Here is a 22,404-nt window from a genome sequence, read left to right as displayed (position 1 = left end):
TATAGATTTTGTTCTATCGAGAACGCAATCGATCTGGCGCTCAAAAATCATGATCTCTAGTTTACCCGTTTTGCTCTACCAAATGGCGCTTGCCCCCTTCCGAGCTGGATAGCGGCCCGGAAAACTAATTCATCGCAACTGTTCTTATAAAATACAATGATTTATTTTGCGTCATAAGATATTTAATATAATAATAATGAAAACAAATTCCAAAACGCTTGAGATGCTTCTCCCACACCGAAAGCAATTAAAGTATATATTTTAAAATAGTAAAAAAGTAAGCCTGTATAAGGATTGTCTTCTCAGTTTGTAAACTTACGAACATAGTAAGTTAGATGTATTTAAAAAGTTGAATATTTTTAGAAATTGTCCCCTTTCTGAACGAGATTTATACCCCTTCAAAATACTAATTAGCCATTAGCACAAGAAAAGATAACGAAGTAAACTGTGAGTGTTCACATGGACCACTTAATCCTGTTAAACCAAAAGTAACTATTTGTCTCAGAAACACTTTGTCGTCAAAGTGCTTTTCCGTCGTTTACTATAATATATATATATATACCACAGTTTCACTGTTTGATCGTAATAGGCCGTAGACGCTGTAGAGTACGGTGTCTGTAAATGACTCAATGGTTATTGTGTTACGTAATTTTGCGATGAGGTTCTACTCTTCTCCATAAGTGAGGATCAATTATATAACAACGATTCATAGGCTTGCCAAATCTCACTGAACGCGATCACTTACGAGAACTGTAGAATTTGCTTTAAGCTTAGGCACAATGACTTCGTCGAAGTCCACCATAGCGGTGTATTGAAATCTATACATGGACCTGTACAAGCAATCATTGAGGGCGGCGAAAAGGCCTTCAGTTCTAATTTCCCGCTGGGAGACGAGGTCCAGCTGCCATGGAAGTACTGTTGCGATGCCTGAAAGAAGACACAATGAAGAGAGCAATTACAAATATGCTGTACCATACAGTTGTATATATATATACTATAAATATATATATATATATATATATACAATCGTAGTTTAATTGTAGTGAAAAGGATTATTTAGCAATGGAAATGGCACATAGATGCCGAATGAGTTTGCGACCTGAATGTGTGCTTCTAACAAACAATCATGGGATTCGGAGATAAAGCCTAGGGGTTCGACAGCCTAGAGGTCATCTTTATATAAGCGGTAAATTTCTCCTTTGTTTATTCAGACCCCCAATCGTTATGCTTTAAGTGATATGTGTAACGAACTAGATAAACAGTAGTGTTATATATTTCGTATGAGTTCAGAGCTTGTCGAATATACGATATTGATCAACGTGAAATACATTCTTACATTCACTTTGAGCCAGCTGATTTGTACGCAATGAGGAGCGGAGGGTAACATTTCGTTCAGCCATGATAGCTCACGTATAAGCCCGGATCTTAAAAAACTTCCAAACTTTAAAAGGACACCGTATTTACTAAGATAAACTTAATCAAAACAACTTTTCGAAATGAGGTCGACGTATTCCAGTGTTCTAAGATAACGTGGTCGCTCTTCTTGAAACCACCCACTGATCCGTCCAAGCCCGATGATAGCAATACTTTCAGACATATATCCAGGTCGGTCGTCGTTGAATATTTGCGCTTAATAACGCGCATGCATGACTGCCGAGCACGACCTGCACCTGGCGACCTACGCGTATACTGGAGTCGTATGGTTTACAGACACAAGTCGGAACATAGCATTTCCGCTTGATTACATCAATAGATAGACATTGCCGTAGGATATATAGATGAAGCACGTAGCTGTTCTTTCTGGCACGATACAGTGCCTCTAGATAAGAACAAATGTGCAGAGCAATCAATGATCGGGTGCCTAAAGCCCAAGTTACAGCTGTCCTGCCACAGTTAGATGAACTACACCCCCCAGAGGATCAATCAGTCAACAAAGCTTTTAGCAATTATCACTGAATAGCGATGTCATTTTCAAATGTAAATACGACAGATATTCGAATAGCGGTAAATGACGGTCAAGGTGCAGCGGAATAAATAGTAATGGATCGCAGGCATGACGATGTGGGACAAATCCCACTTACTAATACAAGAGTTATCATTCTATAGACGACGAATTGTGCCTTCTCGAACAAATGGCGGCTATAGCCATGAGAACGGGATATGCTCCTCGTTGCGACAACTATAACGCTTTTCGTGCACCGGCAGCCCTCGTCTCATCGTTGCTTCAGTTTGTATCGGCTTCGTTACTAGCCGACATAAATATGCAAATCAACAATATGTACCCCACATGGGAAAACAAGCACGGGAGTTATTGGCTTGAAAGTAAGAACGACAGTAGCAGGCCAGCGAAGGCGCGCGTCCCGTCCACGAACGAAAGACATTCCATGACAACACTTGATTTTTAGAGACTCCACATGTTTGCTGTAGCACGTGTGTTCAGAGTGTTTGCCCTTCATCAAATGCCACGAGACATTCGTATATAATTTATTATATTTCAATAGATGCCCCTGGTTATCAAGCGTCATTTGAAGCCACAGGTTGCTGAACTTCATGATTATCATGAAGGACATGGATGCGTCAATGTGCCAGGTAAACAGGGATTGTTTAAGGACAAAACTGTAGTCTTTGGAAAAGTTCCCAAGGGCAACAGTATTTTTGCTGATCTATTTTAGGAAAACATAACTAGGTCTCGAAAAAAAAAAATTAACTAAACAATGGCAAGGTGGCAAAGGCATACCCATCGTTAATTCTCACGTGTTATGTATATTTGCTTCTTAGTTCTTTCGTTCTGTGATGCATATTAACACATTTTCTGCCCTATATACCTCTAAGTAATACTGCATAGATAATGATGCAGTATTTTCAGAGTGTAGTAAGGGGCCTCTCTTTGTCTTTCCCATCACTGATCTAGAGAGTACCCAAGAAAGTTCAAGATGGTAAAACGTGCAGCCAGTGGCCCAGAACAGCTGTTGCGCTAACAACAAAAACCCTAAACTAGACTAGCTAGAAAAAAAAGAATAAATGGAAAGGATGGACACTTCACGTAAGGCTCACGAAAATGGCAGAACAACACAACCCCTAACACAGCGGTCTTGAGTCTGCTGACACGGAACCAGCCAGCAGCATCACTGACGAACATATTTTTCGCTTTGTCTTACCGGTACACTAATGAAAACCTTTCCTCCATGCGGGTCAACATATAGAAGGCACCATATGAAGCGAGCTCTTAACCTAGTCTGCAAGGTCCCTCTATATACCTAAAGCATCATATAGGTGCGAGATGCACATCAAGAGATAAAAACACAAAGGACCGCAACTAGGATCTGTCGAGCCTAAGGATAAGCGTCTACCAGCTAATTGATAGGCAATTTTCTCTTCACATTTCTCTTCTTTTTTTTGTGGGCTGTACTCGTCTGGTGCATCTCTTTAAAGGACTGAAGGAGAAAAAGCTATCTGCTTGAATCAGCTACCCCCGATTGGGACACATTTGTCCGTATCCGTACCACTTTGTCCTGCAAAATGCGGCCATTGAATTTATACTCAGCAAGCAGCACTTCTTATTTTTCTTGGCTGCGTATCCTGAGCCGAGGGGCTATTGCGCTGAAGTGTATGGTACCCAGGTTTCCGGACCCATACCGCAGGGACGGTGAATAAATAATGCATTGCAAAATATAGATGTCAGATCAAATAAGCAGCATCGCACAGTCGCTATTACATTTTGTGATATTTTTTCTGTACAGTAATAGTGGACATTAAGTACATTTACGTGAATTGACGTACACATTGAGGTGAGCTGTTTTATAAGGAAGAAGAAAATGGCTTTTCACTTTTATAGAATCCTTTGTCGGTCCTTAGTTGAATGGTAAATTCGTTTGTGTTATTAGATAAGACAGCTTTCGGTCTTATATTTTTCAACGCGACAATATTTTGAACAGGAATGCTCACATAAAGTTTTTAAGGTCATTGTAAACTGCCATTGTCTCTTATTTGCTGTAAAACGTTTTCGTTCTATTCGTAACCCATAAAACTACAACAACCTCCCACCAGGGCATTGCGGCCACTTTTTCATCGCAGTACACTTTCAGATAGCGCGCCCGGCCTACAAAAACGCTTCGTTCCCTCTTTCCTTTTACACGGCCCCCACAACAAGGTCAGTTGCCACCCCCAAAAGTCCATGCGCATCTGATCCTTCAAATATACCCCATTTATATTCCGCTTCTCTCTAGCTCTGCCCCTCTTTTTCCCCTAATCTTTAAGGCTCTTCCGTCCTTTTAAAATATTTCATCTTTCGATTGCATTTCGTAGACGATTACTTTCTGAATTTAAAGGGTTGTTAAAATCAATGCGTCGTGCTGGTTTAAATCTCCCGTTATTGTTATGATAAACAGCTGCAATGATCTCTCAGTATAATTGTTACTAATACAATAATAGTCCTTTCAACTTTGCCAATCGACTATATATGAATTTTTATAATCTATCCATGCAATAGCTATAACATTTCATCTCCGAAGGCACTGAGATCAGGTACGTTTTTATTCTGAAATAGCCAGATACCGCGCGCAGTGGTATTTATGCTACAGCGGGGAGTTTTGCCTAGAGAATATATCTTTAACAATTAAAGCAATGAAATATTTCCTATCATCAGCGAGGTAATTCCGCCACGTATATTATCGCAATGTGCATCATATATGGATGCTATGATGTATAGAAAAATCTACTGTCGCATTTCTCGGTATTTTCATTAGTCAGCTAACTAAACTGGGCTAGTCAGCTTGACGGAGCCTGTTTGACTTCTGTTTTTTCTTCTACCGTTATCCGTTTATGATACTGATTGTGAGGATGCTTTAATAATCTGCATATTTTCTTAAGCAGTTTCCGTTTGTCTAGTACGTTATATAGCGTCTTGTCACCGACATTCCTTCCTCTAATAGACAGGAAAAATGTGCTGGCGGTCAACTTTGGCGTTATTGGTTCCGTTGCTTGACCTGCCCTATGTCCTTTTCCATCCATCCTTCGAAATATGGAACCCTATATTCTAAGCCCCCCTCCCGTAGTCTTCCCTCATCTCCATCACTGCCCACCACTGGCCACTGCCCGTCGCAAACCTGTTCCTCGTCTATTCTACTCGACCTCCATCACGCTGCATTCTCCGGACAACGTACGCAGTAGACAATGACGATAACAGCGGTAGTAGTAACAGTGGAAATAGAGCGTGCAAGAAAGACGCTTCCTTTCCTTCTCTTTTTTGTCAACATATTCTCCGATGTGGAGGACCAACGGTTCAGGAAGCAGGCTTGTGCCCAGGCGTTGGTTGTATTTCCAGACAAGCATTTTCCATAGAAGCAGCGAGTCGACATATCATTTGGGCCAACACGACCGCGGCGCGGCATAACCAGCGACGGTCAGAATGGCTGGAACATGTCGTTGAAACGATGGCGACTATAATAATAATAACAATGATAAAAATGTCAACTTTTTGGGGCTGGTCCAACGGGCGAGTTCTAACCTTTTGGGACAGAAGCAAAGGCATCAAAAAGGTTAGAAGAGCTAACGGGGACGTAGGAGAGAACAAGGCATTGAGAAATGGTGATGACTTCTTGTGGCAGTCTTGTGATAAGCCCGCTAGAGGAAGCAGCAGCAATAGCAACGGAAGCAATGAAAAAGCCACCCACTGAGTATTTATGTATGGACGCCATATATATGTGTATGCTCATCCCGATTTGCTCCAAGACGGCAGAGCCTATCGGGACGTTGACAAATTACACTACAAGTAGAAAGAATGAAGAAAGAAATTGGCTAAACGGCAAAGGAATCCAGTAAGGGAAAGCACAACATTAACGGCCAGGGGTGTCGTTGGCAATAACAACGATTTTACTATAGTGCAAAAATATTAATCGCGATAGCGCACAAGTTAAAAAAAAAAGACGGTTATTATAGTTATACGGAGCGCAAAGCTAGACGCGACCGGTAGAGCAACAGAAAAGAAAAACACCAAACGTACCGAAGACTTATTATATTTCTATGACAGGAGATTGGATTTATGGGTAGAAACGCCCAAACACTTCACTGAAAGTTTTACCAATTAAAACTATACAGCCAATCGTATCTTTCTTCAATGAACCCCACTGTAGCTTGTCTTCCAACTTGAACAATCCTCCATATTGGGATTTCATTGGCCTCATTGCATGACATATCTTTGTAATTGCAGATAACACCTTATATTATTCGAATATTTTCTAAGATTCGCAATAATTTTATTCGATACAAAACATCTAGTTCTTAACGTACGCCAGTGATCCGATTTCAGGATGACAAAAACGATGACAATTTCGCGTGATGACGTACCGGTCCCGCATAACCACCACAGCCCATAGGATTGTGCCAGTTCTATTGTTCTATGACGTCGCGGGCTGAACCACAGGCCGATTCTCCGCCCTGATAGAATACAATGTCATCATACCACGTGGAACGAGCGGATATTGTAGATGGTGTAGAGAAAGTACGATCAGTCACGACGAATAGACACGCAACGTTTAGATGCCACGTAGTTCACGACTGCCTACCACGTAGCATCTACCTATCGTAGCATCGATATATTTCTAATATAAGAGAAGTCCAGGAGGGTTGATTGTACCATTAGTAAGTAGTCATTTTTTGTTTGGCATTATGGCTGTGCCTGTAGCATGACTGCCCTTCATTGATTTCATATAGGTATATCGTATTTGAACTCTCTCATAGTACTATAATCAAAGGGAGGAAAATTCATATATCTATTACTTGTCGAGCTGACGTGAGGCTTGCCGGGATGGGTCTGTGGTTGCCCAAGAATTAATATTTACGTCATATCAAACATGATCTCTGAAAGACATGTTTGCGCGTCTGTTCTTGTCGTTTACTCGAAATAAGCAATTCCAACGCAATAGGTATACGAACATGTACAGCGAATGATGCACATGTGTCGGCCACTTTTCAGTAAAATAAGCTGAGTATCCAGCTATAAACGTTAGAATAGGCTAACTGATACCTAGCCTCAATAAGATGTACATATCCCTTTCTGCATCCAAGTGTAAGAAATCTCTGAAATGGGGAAGAAAGCTCTTGCTGCTGGCAAAAAAACAAGCAGAGCGTCATGTCGGGAGGCGAGAAAGAGTAGCTTGCGAAGAGGTTATACGAAAATTTTCGCGTAGATGTACACGCGTATGTATACCATCTTGCGACTAGTGCCCCCTGTGCCCGTCACGGCAAGCGTCTCTCGATTCGTCCATTGTGTTGATCCAGGACTGTCACATCGCTATTACTATAAACAACGTGCGTTGCACAAACAGCTCATAAGGACTTCTACTCCCCATTGCTGCAGCGAACCTCAACCGAGCAGTAGGAAGACGTGACTGAGCTCGTCACAGCCGACGGCGCCTTTCAAAGCCAGCGGTCAGCGCGGCGAATCAATGGACATTGACAGGGCAAAATAGGTTGAAGTGAATGAGATGACTGGCCTCTTTGCTAGTTAAAGTCCTGTTCTATTGCAATACTTGTACCAAGTCACCCAAATGGCCGTCGGCTTAGATAATTTCATTTATGGCAACCAGACAGTGTAAAGACACGCAAGATTAACGGGCAGATCCAACGGGCATCTGCGCAAGCCTGTCAAACCGACTTTGGGCGAACATGGTTTCGATGTCATTGGCAGGACGCAGCATACGGGTCGCGTTTGTGCATCCAAAAATTGAAAGTGCAGTAAATTGGATAGAAGAAGAAATAGAATAATAACGATAAAAACATCCATGACAGAGGCTAGAAAAACAACATAAAAATGAAACGAATCACAAAGCTGCTGCTTTTACTGTCGGTAAACCGGCAATCTAATGACTACTATACCGAAGCAATTACAACGCTCAGTTACGAGTGATTGATACGAAACCTCAAAACTCTACAATGTAAATATATATTTCCATCAATTTTACGTTCATCGTAAACATTACTTACAGGAAGTACTTTACAAATCATCCTTATTTTTTTTTATTATCTATTAAATTACAATAATAATTATATAATTGTTCATAAATTTTGCCTTCATAAATATTCTGTACATGGCGTTAATGTTTTTTAGATTCAAGAGAAACTTTACATGTAAAAAAAAAGTTAATAATTTATTAACTATTCGTGTCGTTGATTTATTGCGATGGAATAAAATTTCAGCACATGGGTTAGTGGTCAAGGGCTTAGTAACTAAAACTCTAAAGCGTACAGAGCTTATGTAGTGACGCTCGCTTGATAGAAGATTGAAACATACTGTAGTGGATAAATACGTGGCTGATCAGCTGCTACATGATGCAGACGAATGTTTTTCTATGCTTAATATTATGCGAGACAAACGAGGTGAGAGGCCCAGCCGCCAACGTCGGATTAGATGGCGGCCCTCGGCTCCAGAACGTTTTTTGTGGCCCAAAAATTTCTGATTGCCCACACACCTCGCAAGGCAACGGTAGAGAGTTAAGGAAAAAGTGAGCAAGACCTAGAAAGAAAAACTGGTTTTCGAGGGCGTCCGAAACCAACAAGCATTTGGACTAGATGATTGAGTTCCCTGCCCATTGCACCTAACTAGAACGTATCTGTTTTGTTGTCGCGTGGGTAGGAGAAGCACAACTTCGAAGTTAAATAAGAATTATAACTCCGAGTCAACTAAACGAACGCATTCTGGAACGAGACAAGGAGGCATTCAAAAAAACGTTTGTTGAACTATTTTCAATACAAAATCTAAAATAATTAGGTTTTTAGATACTCCGACCGACTGAAGGTTAATATCAGGCCACAATTATTTTTCTACATGAACATGCACAGCATGAAGGGTCAGGAGGCGTTATATGAAAGTTTCATTAGGTAGTAATTCATTGTGTCTTATCATTCCACCTGTAAATACGTGCAATGCACTTACTCCAATAGGAGAAATAACAAGTAGGATTGTCTGCTTCGGCTAAACACTAGTATAGACAGGCTTTATGACGCATACATGTGATTTTGAACCAACGCTCGATTCAAATCGTGGACCAATCAAAATTATCTTTTTTAATCTTAAGGAAAGGAATGCAAAAGTAAGGAAGACTTTTCGGGTCAGCGTCTATGACGACATGGCGCATCCATATTGAGAGAGAGAAGTTAAATTCTCTCTCTTATAGTTACACACTTAACCTGCCATAAATTTAGACAAATATAGCTACATGGTCAATGTATCCTTTTAGGCATTAATAGAAAGCGGGACGCAAAACTCAAGCGACCCTTTTTAACGGAACTAAATTACAACAACCAGTCCGGATCAAGTCCGTAGATTTCCGTGTAGTCTAGGGGCTAGTAGGGCAAATAGAAACGTACGTGCTGTGTAAATCAAGTAAACATTACAGGAAAACGATGTCTGATACCTCTTTCAATTGGTAAACAAAGCAAAGAATAGGAATGATAACCACCGATTTTCAAGGCAGAGATAAAGACGAGCAGAAATCAAAGATACCAGTCAATATGCTATAAGCACATTGTCTCGCGCGCTTATATCGCAAGATTCCTGGCTGGATGTGATGAAAATGGCTGGGGGGACAAAAAGCCGGACTTTCATATGCGACTAAGGTAATGCATGTACACAAATGCACAACGGCTAATTAGCAGAAGTAAAGACTATGTACCTTCAAATTATATTTATCTTCTTCAAAATGAAGATACACGGTTTCTAACAAGATCGCAGATTGTTAGCGCAGAACCCTCACAGCTGAACATAAATTCCGGTATTTCATGGACGTGTGCGGTCCTTTAATCTTTTACCTAACGTCAAAAGTATATCTTTACCGTAACGAATTTTCATTATAGTAGCTTTCGAGCGTTTACTTCGTTTGTTTATACCGCGTATATAGTACAGTATTGGCTTACCTCGTTGTACGTAGTTATTAACGAGAGCACCGACGTGCGGGCCGATGGTGTGGTTATAAAAAAAGAAGTGCTGATAACCTAGGAGCCGATGCATCTCAACGAATTCGGCGAACCGCGATAACTGAAAATCAGACGAATTTATTATAAAGTATTAGTCTATTTCTAGGCAGTTACTATGCCAGTTCATATTCTCTATTTTATTTCTGGTATAAAATGATTTTATTTACAAGGACTGCGTAATGTTATGTCTCATTTGCGAAACTTGGAGCAGCAATCCCTGTTGGTTTTCGACCAAAGACTTAGCTTTCTACCCTAAAAATTCATGCCAGATATTTCTAACTAATCGAGCGCATTGTACCTACTTAGTTTTAACTTAAGTATTAACTCCCACGTAAGTAAAACCCGAGAAAATTTCCTACATGTCATTTTTGTCTTGCACGAGCAGGTGTCCTTAAACCAGACAGACTTCACGTTTACGTCAAAACAAGTATTCAATTGAAAACTGGCATCGTCCATTGGTGTCAAGCGACTCTCACAAGGTTTCCTTATTATTATTCACAAAGTTTTTTCCTATTTCGAAGACTTAATAAATAGTGAATGTGCTGCTGCTGCTGATGATGATCTGACCCCATGCGACTCGCAAAAAATTTCCCAGCTGATGCAGAAAAGTCCGCTATACATTGAGACCGCTTGCTCTAGTAAAATAGGTATGATAATGGCTAAACGCCGTATATTCCATAGGATACTTAAACTAAGTATAGTGCCACAGAATTTGCAGCTGTTACAATGAATGTTATACAGCTCTCTCGGATCTATTTTGAATTTCCTTTGTCCGCATCCGCTGCTTTAAATAGCTCTGATACATATAAAGCTTTTGACTGCATGCAGTCATCTAAAGCAAATGGGCATGGAAGATGCTTAGGGCAGTTCAGTTGAAGATGTATTCAGCGTATACGTATTCGTATGATAATGATAGGATGGCTCGGCGAAGCTGTATGAAGTCGGCGTTATGTACTTGGGCAAAAAGTTTGATTCGTTAATGAACAGCTGCGGGCTCAGCCTGCTTCAAGTACCGATCATGTCGTTTGGAGTACGACAAAATCTGACAAAGTATTAGGGATATCATTTATTTTACATCGTTTGTGTAAATGTACAATATGTAACGAAAGCTACAACTACGTATGGTTGCGTGCATGTATGAACATGTTAAATTCGGTGATATTAAGGCCGCGAGTTGATTCACTGATCTGGTTAGGCTACACTGGCCGGAGTGATACGATAAAAAAAAAAGTCTGGATTCATAGTGTTCTTGCGTTTCGCAAATAAGATGACAGAACCGATGCACTGCAAGGCGCCTTTGACATGACGCCTACTTTTGTTCGTCTCTGTCCACCTGACGTTCATCTTAATTGGACTTGAGGAAAATGAAAAATTTACTTCGGCCGATTTTGACTGACCTTCGCGTTTGTGTAAATGTCCTACTACGCTATGATTTTCGAATATTTTTGAGAAATGTCGGAGTGCCAGTCAATGGGTATATTAAGCGACTGTGAGATATTGCGTCAAGGCTTAGTGTCATCCCCACGTATGCCGACTTGAATCTGCCCAAACTCCATAGATCCCGTAGGGCTAGAATTTCTCAAAAAAAAAACGGGGATCCCGTATGTATCTACTAGTACTAATAGGCTGTGCGGATTTTCAATTATCACAGCCGTGACCACTGTTTTCTAGCTCTGCCCTTACTATGATGCGTAAAAGATCTCCCTGTTGTTGTAACCGTCAAACTGAGGCTGAGGCACATAAATGGCTTGATAATATTCAGGGTCCTTCCTCTTAGACACGGGGAAGCCTTCATCCTCATCTGAATTTCATTGTCAATGTTTTAGTCTCGTTAATCGGAAGACCGAGCTCGAAAGTGACAGGAGTATTTAGATAAATTGGTTTTGCTAATTAACCATTTAGGATGACAAGTACCATCTTAGAGTTAGATGGTGTGTAGAAATATTTACCTGTTGATACGAATCTTACAATATAAAAATGTAAATACAATTGAAGAAAGGCTGCTATATAATACAATCCAGTTGAAACATACCTTTTAAACTGACCTTGAGACAGCAAGGGGTAGACAAAATAACGGAAACTCTAAGGCCGACATGGACAGCTGCTAAGGGTGTAAGCTTAATTTGAAACGCTCTAAATGGGAGAACCAAGGACCGAGATGTTGACTAATCAGAGCGACAAGTCTTTTTCGGTCAATTAAAGTTAGCGAGCTAGCTCCAGGTTATATATAATAAGTGGATAGACTGAGCGTTGACACAGCAAATGGTAACGGATATTAGGGATAAGAGAAAACGTGATGTCTGATAACATAAGGATGGACCAAAACTGCTTACCGGGATATTTGGTCAATACGGTTAGCTTGTGGTTCTACCGTTATTGGCAAGATAAGAAATGAAGCGAACAAATGGTTTCCATATATACATACATATTTCCTATTTTTGTATATCTTCGAGTGAAATATATTCGCATATTTGTTTAAATTACAGAGCATGCCATCGCAGACGAGAGATGTAATATTTATATCACTTTATTTGTCTATTTATTTATATAGAATACCTAATTTACCACCTTGTTGCAACGGGTGAATTCTTGAAACGTGGGTATTATTACCAAACAATCGTTTGAACTTTATTGGCCGACTGCGTTCGCTTGTGACAGCTCAGCTGTTTCCGTGCACGAACGTGAGGAAAAGTTCAAAATCCTTCCGACAACTGATGAGACCATGCTGAGTCGTAGCTATCACACAATGATCCGACAATAGCTAAAAACTAGTTCCTTATTCAGCTTTCCTATCAGCCTGTCCTATTTTGTTGATGTATTATTTCTTCATCCCACCTATTCGAAAGTGATGCCTAAACCGTTAAAGAATTCAGATGTAACCGTCCTTGTCGAAGGACCCAGTCTGCCTACGGGAGCCTAGGTTCTTTTGTCTGCCCTTTCATGTTCGCCGAGTCTCCATATTTGACATCGCAGCAAAACCAAGCAAGCTGGCGTACGCTTCGGCTATCGACGTCGTTCCTTACTATGTTGGAGTCGCGACACTTTGTCTCCTAATCGACAACCCACCTGGACGCAGTCGAGCAGCGCGACGCGCATTCATATACTACCAGTCCTCGTCGTCTGTTCTAGGGGTCCTCGACCAGCCGACCACCTCTATTGTTCATATTACCTCTACACCCGACCAGAGTGTATTTGTACAAACTGGGCACTCATGACGAGCTAAGCGTCACACTTCAAGTGGAGGGCAAGCGCCGCGGGCCGGCACCAGTCTTCTGTTCAGGGATCGTATCGTTGTATTTTTCAAACGACGTATCGCTTAGTACAGTGGTCTTCGGCCAGATGCCGGGCCGCCTTTCTATTACAAAACAGATGTAACGTACTCGATGACTCGACCGTGCCTGCCGTCGGCAGCAACGGATAAATGTCATATTTATACTACTCTGTGGTAGTGTCTTCTTGTACAGACGAAGAGCCTAACTTAGCGCTTTAAAGTATAGCTCTTTTTGTCAGAGATCGCAAACAGAGACGAGAAGCAGGCACTCCTATAGAACTGGACCGTGATCTCGAGGTGCCTTATTCTAGGTAAAGTACGTTGTCCATGGAACGCAATTTGATTTCAACAAACATTAGCGCGAAACGTTGACAGGGAAAAAATTAATATAACATGAAAGTTAACTTCAGGTCAGGTTAATTAGTACTTTTTGTCCTTGTAGGTTTGTGGGTTTTTCATTATTAGTTCACTGAGTTTTGTTGGGACTTGCTATTTGATTGGTTAGTTAAAGTTCGCTCAGGCATTCATGTCAAAACAAGTTCGCAAACTTACGCTCCTATACGAACGTGGTTCTGAAAATCTGCTTTTGTCTGACAAGCTGAACCGTTTCTCTATGGTAATTACCAGTGGTAGTCATTGTTATGCCACCATCGCTTATTCAGAATCAGGTTTTTTAAGACGCTATATTTGATACGGATAAACTTTGATTCTGGTAAAGTAAAAAAATACTCATTCTAGCAGGCTGTTTAATAGTCCTTAAATTAGTAACAGAGATTGTGAAAACTATGGTTTTTTAACCTGAACAAAGCCGAAGAACTACAATAACTTTTGGGTTCCGAAGATGAAAACTACAGTTTACCAATTAGTCAAAAAAGATTTCTTCAAGTCGGCTATTCAGTGTAAAGTCTCAATTTCATGATAGCATGACAGCACAAGGCCGAGTCTGACACTTTTTCTTCGACTGATCCAAATCTTCAACGTACGGCGCAAGAGACATCCGATACGTTTCTTATCAGGACTACGTTTTCGTTAAAACTGGCTTCGCTTACAAAGAGACCCTCTTGAAGAAAAAGCTTTACACAGCTTCTCGATGGCTATATCTAAAGTTGTAGCACAGGCCATACAAATATTAGTTGTATGTAATGCTTTAGTCCTTTAGCCTGTTCCGGGTAAAGTGTGGTCGGACGCAGGCCAATGGGTTCGTGATATCCAGGCATGCTATTATTGCTTGTCATGGAACTTTCAACTATACGTAAATCGCTATATAGAGGGAAAAAACAGAAACCACTGGACAAGGAGTGCATGTCCAAAAATCCAAATCGCCGTGTGTGTCAAAAGCGAAACTGTTGCTTACATGTATTTTTCAGGATGTTTTCCAGTATTTGATTGTTTCAGGAGGTTGGTAGACTAATTAGGTATACATGCAATTCGTTAGAGGATACTTTAGGGGTTGGAGAATTATATATATATATATATATATATATATAACGAATAGTGTGCACTATAACATAATAAGAATTCAGATAAGACACTTCTTATTTTCGAAGAAGATAAGAACCATGGGAGCTGAAAGAACCTCTAGGTAAGTTCTTCGTCCGCCAATAAAATATTCTCTTATTATTGTTATTTTCAAATAAGCAGTATTTTCCAAGTACATATTTAGAGAACAGGCAAGGAGAAAATATTGCATGGAAAATTACTCTTATATCACCAAACTTTGGTTAGCTTCCCATAGAGTTTTCCAAACACCCAGTACATGTATATGTCCAAATAGCGGTGCCCCGTTTCGTGGTGGGGTTAGGGGTGGCGCTTGTGCGATACATTTCCAGCCTTTTTGCTGTCTGTACGCAGCGACATAAACATTTTAACCTTCACGCGAGATACACGATATGCTCAGTGTGGCCTTGGTTTACGTGGCTCATCCGACGGCTAAACGATGCGTAGAGAAATTGACCTATGCTGGCATCATAGCTTAGAGTCGCGCCACCTGTACGATACTACTTTGCAATGGCTGATTTGATATCAGCAGCTGTTCTGAATCTTTTGATCCCTTACGGTTAGCCATCTGCATTCTGACCTAGGTAGACATGTTGGTTGTCATCGATTCCACCATCATTCAATGTCGAACTCGAAAGCTCGCCGATAGCTTTCCGGATTATGCAACAACATTTATTATCATAGCTATTATTATTATTATTATCATCGCAAATACATGTGAATCTTTTTTACTAAACTTAATTGACTTCTATGACTACAATATTGCTTGAGCCATCAGAAAAACAGTAGCTCGCCGTGTCCTTCCGCCTTCCGATCGTGTTTGAAAGAACATCTATTGGCGCTGTGGCTTACTTGCTACATTGCCAACTACAAATAGCTTGGTGCTGCTGGTCGCCACACCGCCATCCACAATATACTTCTTGTGAAAAAAGCCCCCCAGAGCTAAAAACTAAAGTTCGCATTAACAACCTTTACTACGGTTTCGAGCTAAATAGACCATATGGATTATATCACCGTCATTGTAGTGCTTTTGCTTTGTGAAGCTAGTTTAAGATTTAGAAAAATCCTCTCTCTCGAAACAATCGAACTCCGATAATTAGTGGTCTTAATTACGAGCACATATTTATCCGTAACGCTACTTTTGTACACACCTCTGTTTGCCTTGTATTCTTCATTTTAACGAGCACGCGACCCATATCCACTCACTTTGATTACGGTCGGCCATCTTGGTTGTTCGTGTTATTTACAGACGCAATGCTGAATAACTGATTAAATCCTTGTGATATTTATTTCGTCAACGCTGTAATCTTAACGTGAGTTGCCGTAGAGGCTTCATCTGTAGCCGAATTTTCGAAGGATAATACTGGATTGTTCTGTCATTTCCGAAGTAGTTCAAGTTTGCGAACTTCAAAAGTTCACTTTCAATCAATGCCATACACATATCGGCATATGGGGAAATGAGATGACGTGGCTTTTAACAGCGTAAGAACGCAGTCCACGTCATGTCAATGAAGGTTGAAAAAAACGAGGCAATCCTTGTGAAGAAATAACGGCTAGAAAGGGAGAATAGGTTAAACCTTTCCCGAAAAAGGCACAAAATAAAAATCGGAATCTGTTCCTTTGGGCCTCTACGCTCCCGAAACTCTAGAAGACAAGTGGCTGTAAGTGTTCATTGTTTAGGATGTTCCTTCGAGACATCTTAGTGAAAGCGTGTTACGTCAAATCAGAGTGCGTGGGAACCCTTTCAGTGAAGGTTATGAAAAGTGGTGACTGATGACTTGTTCTCGGAAACCATATAGAGTTTGAAAGATATAGAGGTGAATGGGAACAAAATGTATATGGGGGCACATGTATAGATATATGCACAATGATCAAGCTTTAAAAAATCGTATGAGGAAGAATCTGGTGTCATTTTGCCATTTATTAAATGGGTAACTATAGGTAACCTAGCTATATAGTACAAATAAGATCTGGCGTAATTACTTAACAGTATATATGCTAATGGTGTTAAATAGCAACAATGTCGCGAATATTTGACTAACGCAACGTGTGCTTTCGGTTTCTGGCGTATGACCCGCACGCTAACATTTTTCATCAGTAAAGATTAAGTTAAAAAAATATTTACGTTTTCCTTTGGAAAGTACAGATCTAGGATGTAATACTTCTATAATCAGTACAGCTGGCCATATAAAAATGGGAAACAGCCATACGAATGTCTTGTAAGAACGATCGCCTTTTCTGCGAGCACGGAGTACGGCGCATGTTTGCGTAGAACAGATGTACAGAAAAGATTTCCAATATTACGACCTGAACTAGAACCATTCTTACTAGTTATAACCGAATTCTACCGTAGATAGCAGGCTGTCTCTTCTCTAAAGAGTTGGCTGGCTTCTCTTGTCAGCTGGCTGCAAGGGTCACGCCACCGTTGCCTGCTACCGCTTACCGGGAGAACATGTTCACTCCGCACTCTGCAAGAATCTATTGTTCCCCTTCTCCCATTGGTCTACTCACTATTGGCTCCTCTGTTCGTCACCCGGGCGTGTGCCTTAACCTCCCGTGGTTCAACCTTTTCTCCCTAGTTGGTCGCGTTTCTATCTCATGTTTGAAACGCTCCGTCCTCTGTGCCCCTTCCGGGCACAAAAATATATTTTGATATAAGGAGTCTGTTATATAAATGATATATATATATATATATAAATGTAGGGATAGATAAAGAGATAAAAAGGGTCGAGGGAGGAAGCAGTCGCCTGGTCGAACAATATAGGTCAAAGCAAATAAAGTAGTTCTGTTTAATTGCCGCCCAATGCTTAAACTCAACCTATTCCCCCAATTTTATTAAACTCCTACCCGCTTTCGTATTTTCTGCCGATCTCGCTCGGTTTGATATCGCTTGCTAGAGCCTGTGTGTCCTCAGGATGTCAGGGTTCTCTGGATCAACGCTTTTAATACATCTAAAAGAAATAGCAGTCAACGTAGAACTTGTTTGGTCACCAGGTAGTGAACCTACTCATTGCTCACCATCCGGTACTCACCGTCAGACATGCTGGCTACATAAGTTTTAATCGTGTAAAAAAGCGAACGATACCGCTTGCCCCGTATATATATATATATATATATATATATATATGAAGTATTATTCATGTAAAGAGTCATAACGCTTGATCTCTTTATAAAAAGCATCACAACAGAAAAGAATGCCGGAAATAGTTTCGGTCTAAATAAACAATCTCTCTGCTGTATTTGGTCCCGCAAAACCCTAAACATATGCTTCCAGATATTAGCTTCCGCACTGTATAAAAATGTAACAGACTGTGTTTGTTTTTCATTTTATATATCCCTATTACTATTCGACTGACTGTACAACAAATTCGTTGACTCAGCTTTTTTTGCAGTTGCCTAATATTGTTCTGCACTTTTAATTCTTTGCTTTTGGTGAAATAAGTTCTTGGTTTCAACTCGTTGACATTGTTTGTACAGGTGCTTCCGTGTGACTGTATAGTCAACCTGTAATTGCTTTATGTATTTTACGACAACTATACTCGATTTGATTTCTTTTTCTACAATGTCTGCTACCGTTTCAGGGCCACTGTGTCACATAGTTCCTTCCTTACTGCACTCCTCACGGCCGTCACTTCCTTACCAATTTCGCTGCATACTTGCAGTCTTCTAGGCGACGCATTTAGCAGGACGGTGTCAGCTGTCCATGCTGTCGCTTATCTCTCTTGCTGACACGTACAGAGTGAAAAAAAATGACAGTGACATCAAAAAGAAGCACTTGGAAAGTGAGCCAGAAAGCAAGCACGGGGTCGAGGAAATTGCAGGGCGACAAACAAATAGGTTCAGTCTTTTCAATCAAAAGGGGGAGAGGAGGGACAATGCGGTCCAGGAGCTACTGGCATCTACCCCGACGCCCTCCCTATCTCGTCTTTGTCCTCCATTCTGCCTCTATTGCAGCGCTTTTTTCTCCTTTTTCGGGACAATGAAATACAGATATACATGCAGCCAAGCACGGGTGCACTGGAAGCTCTTATGCATGTCTCAAAAGCTTCGCGTTAGCATGAGGCCACAGCTAAATAACCACGACGTCATGCGAAGCAAAAAAAAAAAGAAGAACTGTAATCAGACGACACAATAGGCGGGACAGACAACACAAGCCGGCCGAAGCAGGAAATCGGTCAAGAAGAGAGCATTGCGTACAACTTGCACTAATACCATTCGAAACATCCGAAACAGAACAGGCTGCATTCCTCCTGAAATGGACAGGGATACGTAAAAATTAGGTAAGCACACTTCAGCAACTTCTTCAAGACAGCAAGCCGGCATGCATCGTCAGACAAGCAACAAAATCTGGGCGTCGTCCGCTTGTGCTTACGAAGACAATAGGCAGACAACATCTGGCCACATCAGAGACATAGAAACGCATACCTCGCTCTCCACTTCCCCTGCAAGTAGATAAAAAATACGCATACATGTCATGCGTGTCTCACACGCACAGACATGATTCTACTGGGAAAACGCAGACATGCCTTTGTAGACGACTGCTAAATATAGTGTGCTGCATCGGTTACTGAACAGTATGAAAAAAGTATTACTGATCATTTATAATAATAGTCATGTCATTGCGTAGACGGCCGTATTGGAATCTGGTGAGTAAACGGCGACACAATACACCTTCTCATCATATCTCGTTGCCCCACCAGAGCAAACATGGCAGACGTGCTGTTTCCTGCTGTTGTCTTGTGTCTTGCTCTTTCTGGCAATAAATCTCGCCAGCCAAGACAAAGCAAGCAATTCGCTGTGCATATTGTTCGAATTAGAACGTTACGACTAGCAGTTGTGCAATAAAGACAAGCATTGTACCCATATCATTGGACAAGCGGTCCAATATTACCGAGATAAGGAACTGAAATTTACCTCTCGCATTACCTTGCGATTACCGCCATATTATCCAGATGGTTGTGAACCTGTTAGACATGCTAAATGTTTCTTCGCCGTTGTTACCTCTACAGGATTTCTAAGAGTGGCGAATGAATCGATATAGCACAAAAGTATGTTCATGCCTTTTGTCCTTGGCCGGAGTGTGGACCTATTGTAAAACGATACGCAGAATACTACGAATGTTATCGTGAGTTATCCCATATAAGAAAAATAAATTAGACTTAAAGCACTATACACAAGAAAAACAAAGAAAAATCACGTAATTTTTATAGTACGAAGAAGACAACGTCCGCCAGTTATTGCGTTTGGTTGTTTATTTGCTTTTCACGTATATGCCTTATGCTCGTTTTGATCTTAAATAACATCTTTCTTATTTTATATATTGACAAAAATGCATCTCTACGAATAAATTAAGCGGCCCCGAACCTATTTGTGGTGTACATACTTACACGCAATACTATCGCCTTTAGCAGTTCGGTTGCCTTGTGAGTACCTTTTATTACCATTCATTGAGCTTGCAACCTTGTCCTTCTTCAGTGGCCAAAAAGCACGCAGCAGAAACCCAATTAAGTGCCATAACACTGCACAAGTAGCACACTGCGCCGTGTACTGTGTTATACAAAAGGGACGTAACTATTAACGGCAGATGTCAAGACCAGTCGCGGCGCCGGTGGCAATGATGTAAGGTCCCCACTTTGGTTCATCATATCAAAGCTTGCATCTAGAAGAGAGAGCAATTATCCTCCTCCTGTCCCGCAAATCTCTGGCCTAAACGTGGCCTTCTTTCTTGAGGCTTTTCTTCTCTTGATTACACAATGGGCATGCCACGGCAACAACAATAAAGCCGAAGAAGCCTTCGACATTTTGTAGTGCTGTTAGATAATAATTTCGTCGCTTCGTACACACATTGATCAAAACGATTGCACGATTAACATTTACGAGCTAACATCGTACACACTGTGGTGGCTTGTATCCAATACATTGAAATGCAAATAATAGAGAAAGAAGAAGAGCTTCTCTACAAAGGCCTTCTTGATGCCGGCTACTTAGGTGGAACAATATGCGTTCTAGTGTAAAAAAAACGCCCTGGTACGACACCTATTATCAACTGAACAAGCATCCGTAACGGGTTGTTAGCTTTTTGTGGATGCTTTTTTCGACTCGGCTAATCTAATTGCTTAAATGGAGACCCGGACTAGGAAAACTACGGTGCTAATACGATGGACTTACGTTGATATACCGCGACGATAGAATACAGCGTAAGGAAATGCGTTGCCTTTCGTGGCGACCGATAGGTATCAATTAAACCGTGTGTGCGGAATCTGTATCCTGTCAACTTCAACCGACACAACTTTCCTTTGTTCCCAGTAGTTAGGGGTAGAAAAAAGCTCGATACTTTTCACTACAACGAAATCAATCATGTACGGTATATGGAGATTTTTTAGTTTACAGCTAAGCAATCATTAAATGATCATACATGGTTTAAAACTAGGTATTCACTCACGCAACGAAATCCTATGCCCTATAGATATTATACAGAGACTAAAGATGGTCATATTTTATTTATAAAGCGTGACATTTATGTACTGGAGGTTCATCAAACACACCCTAATGTTTACTCTGTCGGATGATTTGACGGCCGATTGCAGATGCCCATAGTGTTGTGTGCATCTGTTCGGTTGTTACAACTGCTAAGCGTACGTCAGGGTGCTTGATTATATATATGTATCTAATATCTACCGAGGTCTATAACCGTTGATGACGTTTCACCGTTTGACGGTCTGCACCTAACATTTGATACACTTTAGTAGGGGAAACCTATTATTTACATGGATCGATCAATTATTCCCTGTTACTACTTCTTCGGGCGTTATTTGCTTAGAGCGTGTGATCGACGAGACCTCAGGGAACAGTGAAAATCAAAAATGTTTCTTATTTTAGGAGGACGATTATTTGATTTCTAACTATACTATTATTATTACTTTTGACGCAATAGTACCGGCCGTCGTCGAACGTCAGGTGTGACGATGGCTGTGCTTGAAATTCGCACTCTTAGCTCATTTGTCTGGCTTTCCTAATGGACAGCACCGAGCAGCTCGATACCATTGGGAACGGCAGTATACAAAACAGTCAGAAGAGATGACGTTTCACTTCATCTATTAGCCTGAGAAGTCGGGCAGTTAGTAAATGTCATTGCGCAGCGGCACAACTGGGTTGCAAATTAAATCCCAACTAGTCCACAGTGAACAGGCAAAATGGGTCGTAAGCAATGCGCCATCCAAAATCGGATGGCTACCCTAGAATTTCCATTAACTGCTGCCGTCGTAATGCAACCTCTCGGGTGTTCGTTACCGACCTCACACACGTTTTTTTGCATTGCGTTACGCACGCAGCTGGCCCTGCTTGCAGAAGGAATGACGACGAAAACGAATTGATTAATAATGCAGAATAAGCATGCCGGCCAAACCAAAACGTGCCAGCTTTCGTCAAAAACTGAATAAATAAATAATGCATCTTGATTGGCGAAAAATACGTCAAAGGAGACACTATACGCCATACCGTATAATGCACACGGATTTTACTAAACTCCTTTATATTAAAGGTATACAAAAGACGCCATGAGAACAGGCTGAAGACCCGCATCTGTTAAGTTAGCAACACCAAAAACTAACCTAACTATCAAGTAGCGAGCCTAAAACTAGGGTCCAGGCGAGTGAATATGTAAT

At 41.0% G+C, this 22,404-nt stretch overlaps 1 protein-coding gene across 3 annotated transcripts in view; it reads right to left on the bottom strand.

The window, feature by feature from the left end:
* LOC111255297 (uncharacterized) overlaps positions 1-22,404 on the bottom strand; it is a 110,098-nt gene that overhangs the window by 10,803 nt on the left and 76,891 nt on the right. For all 3 annotated transcript variants that reach the window (XM_086976746.1, XM_022817106.2, XM_022817105.2), the window contains 2 exons: positions 9,913-10,033; positions 746-927 (listed from right to left, as the gene is read on the bottom strand). In XM_086976746.1, coding sequence (XP_086832872.1) covers positions 746-927; positions 9,913-10,033 — 303 coding nt within the window. The remainder of the gene's footprint in view (positions 1-745; positions 928-9,912; positions 10,034-22,404) is intronic.

The sequence above is a fragment of the Varroa destructor genome, unplaced genomic scaffold (assembly GCF_002443255.2).
Source record: "Varroa destructor unplaced genomic scaffold, Vdes_3.0 BEIS01000001.1, whole genome shotgun sequence".
NCBI lineage: Eukaryota > Metazoa > Arthropoda > Arachnida > Mesostigmata > Varroidae > Varroa > Varroa destructor.
This window is presented reverse-complemented; position numbering and strand designations above follow the sequence as displayed.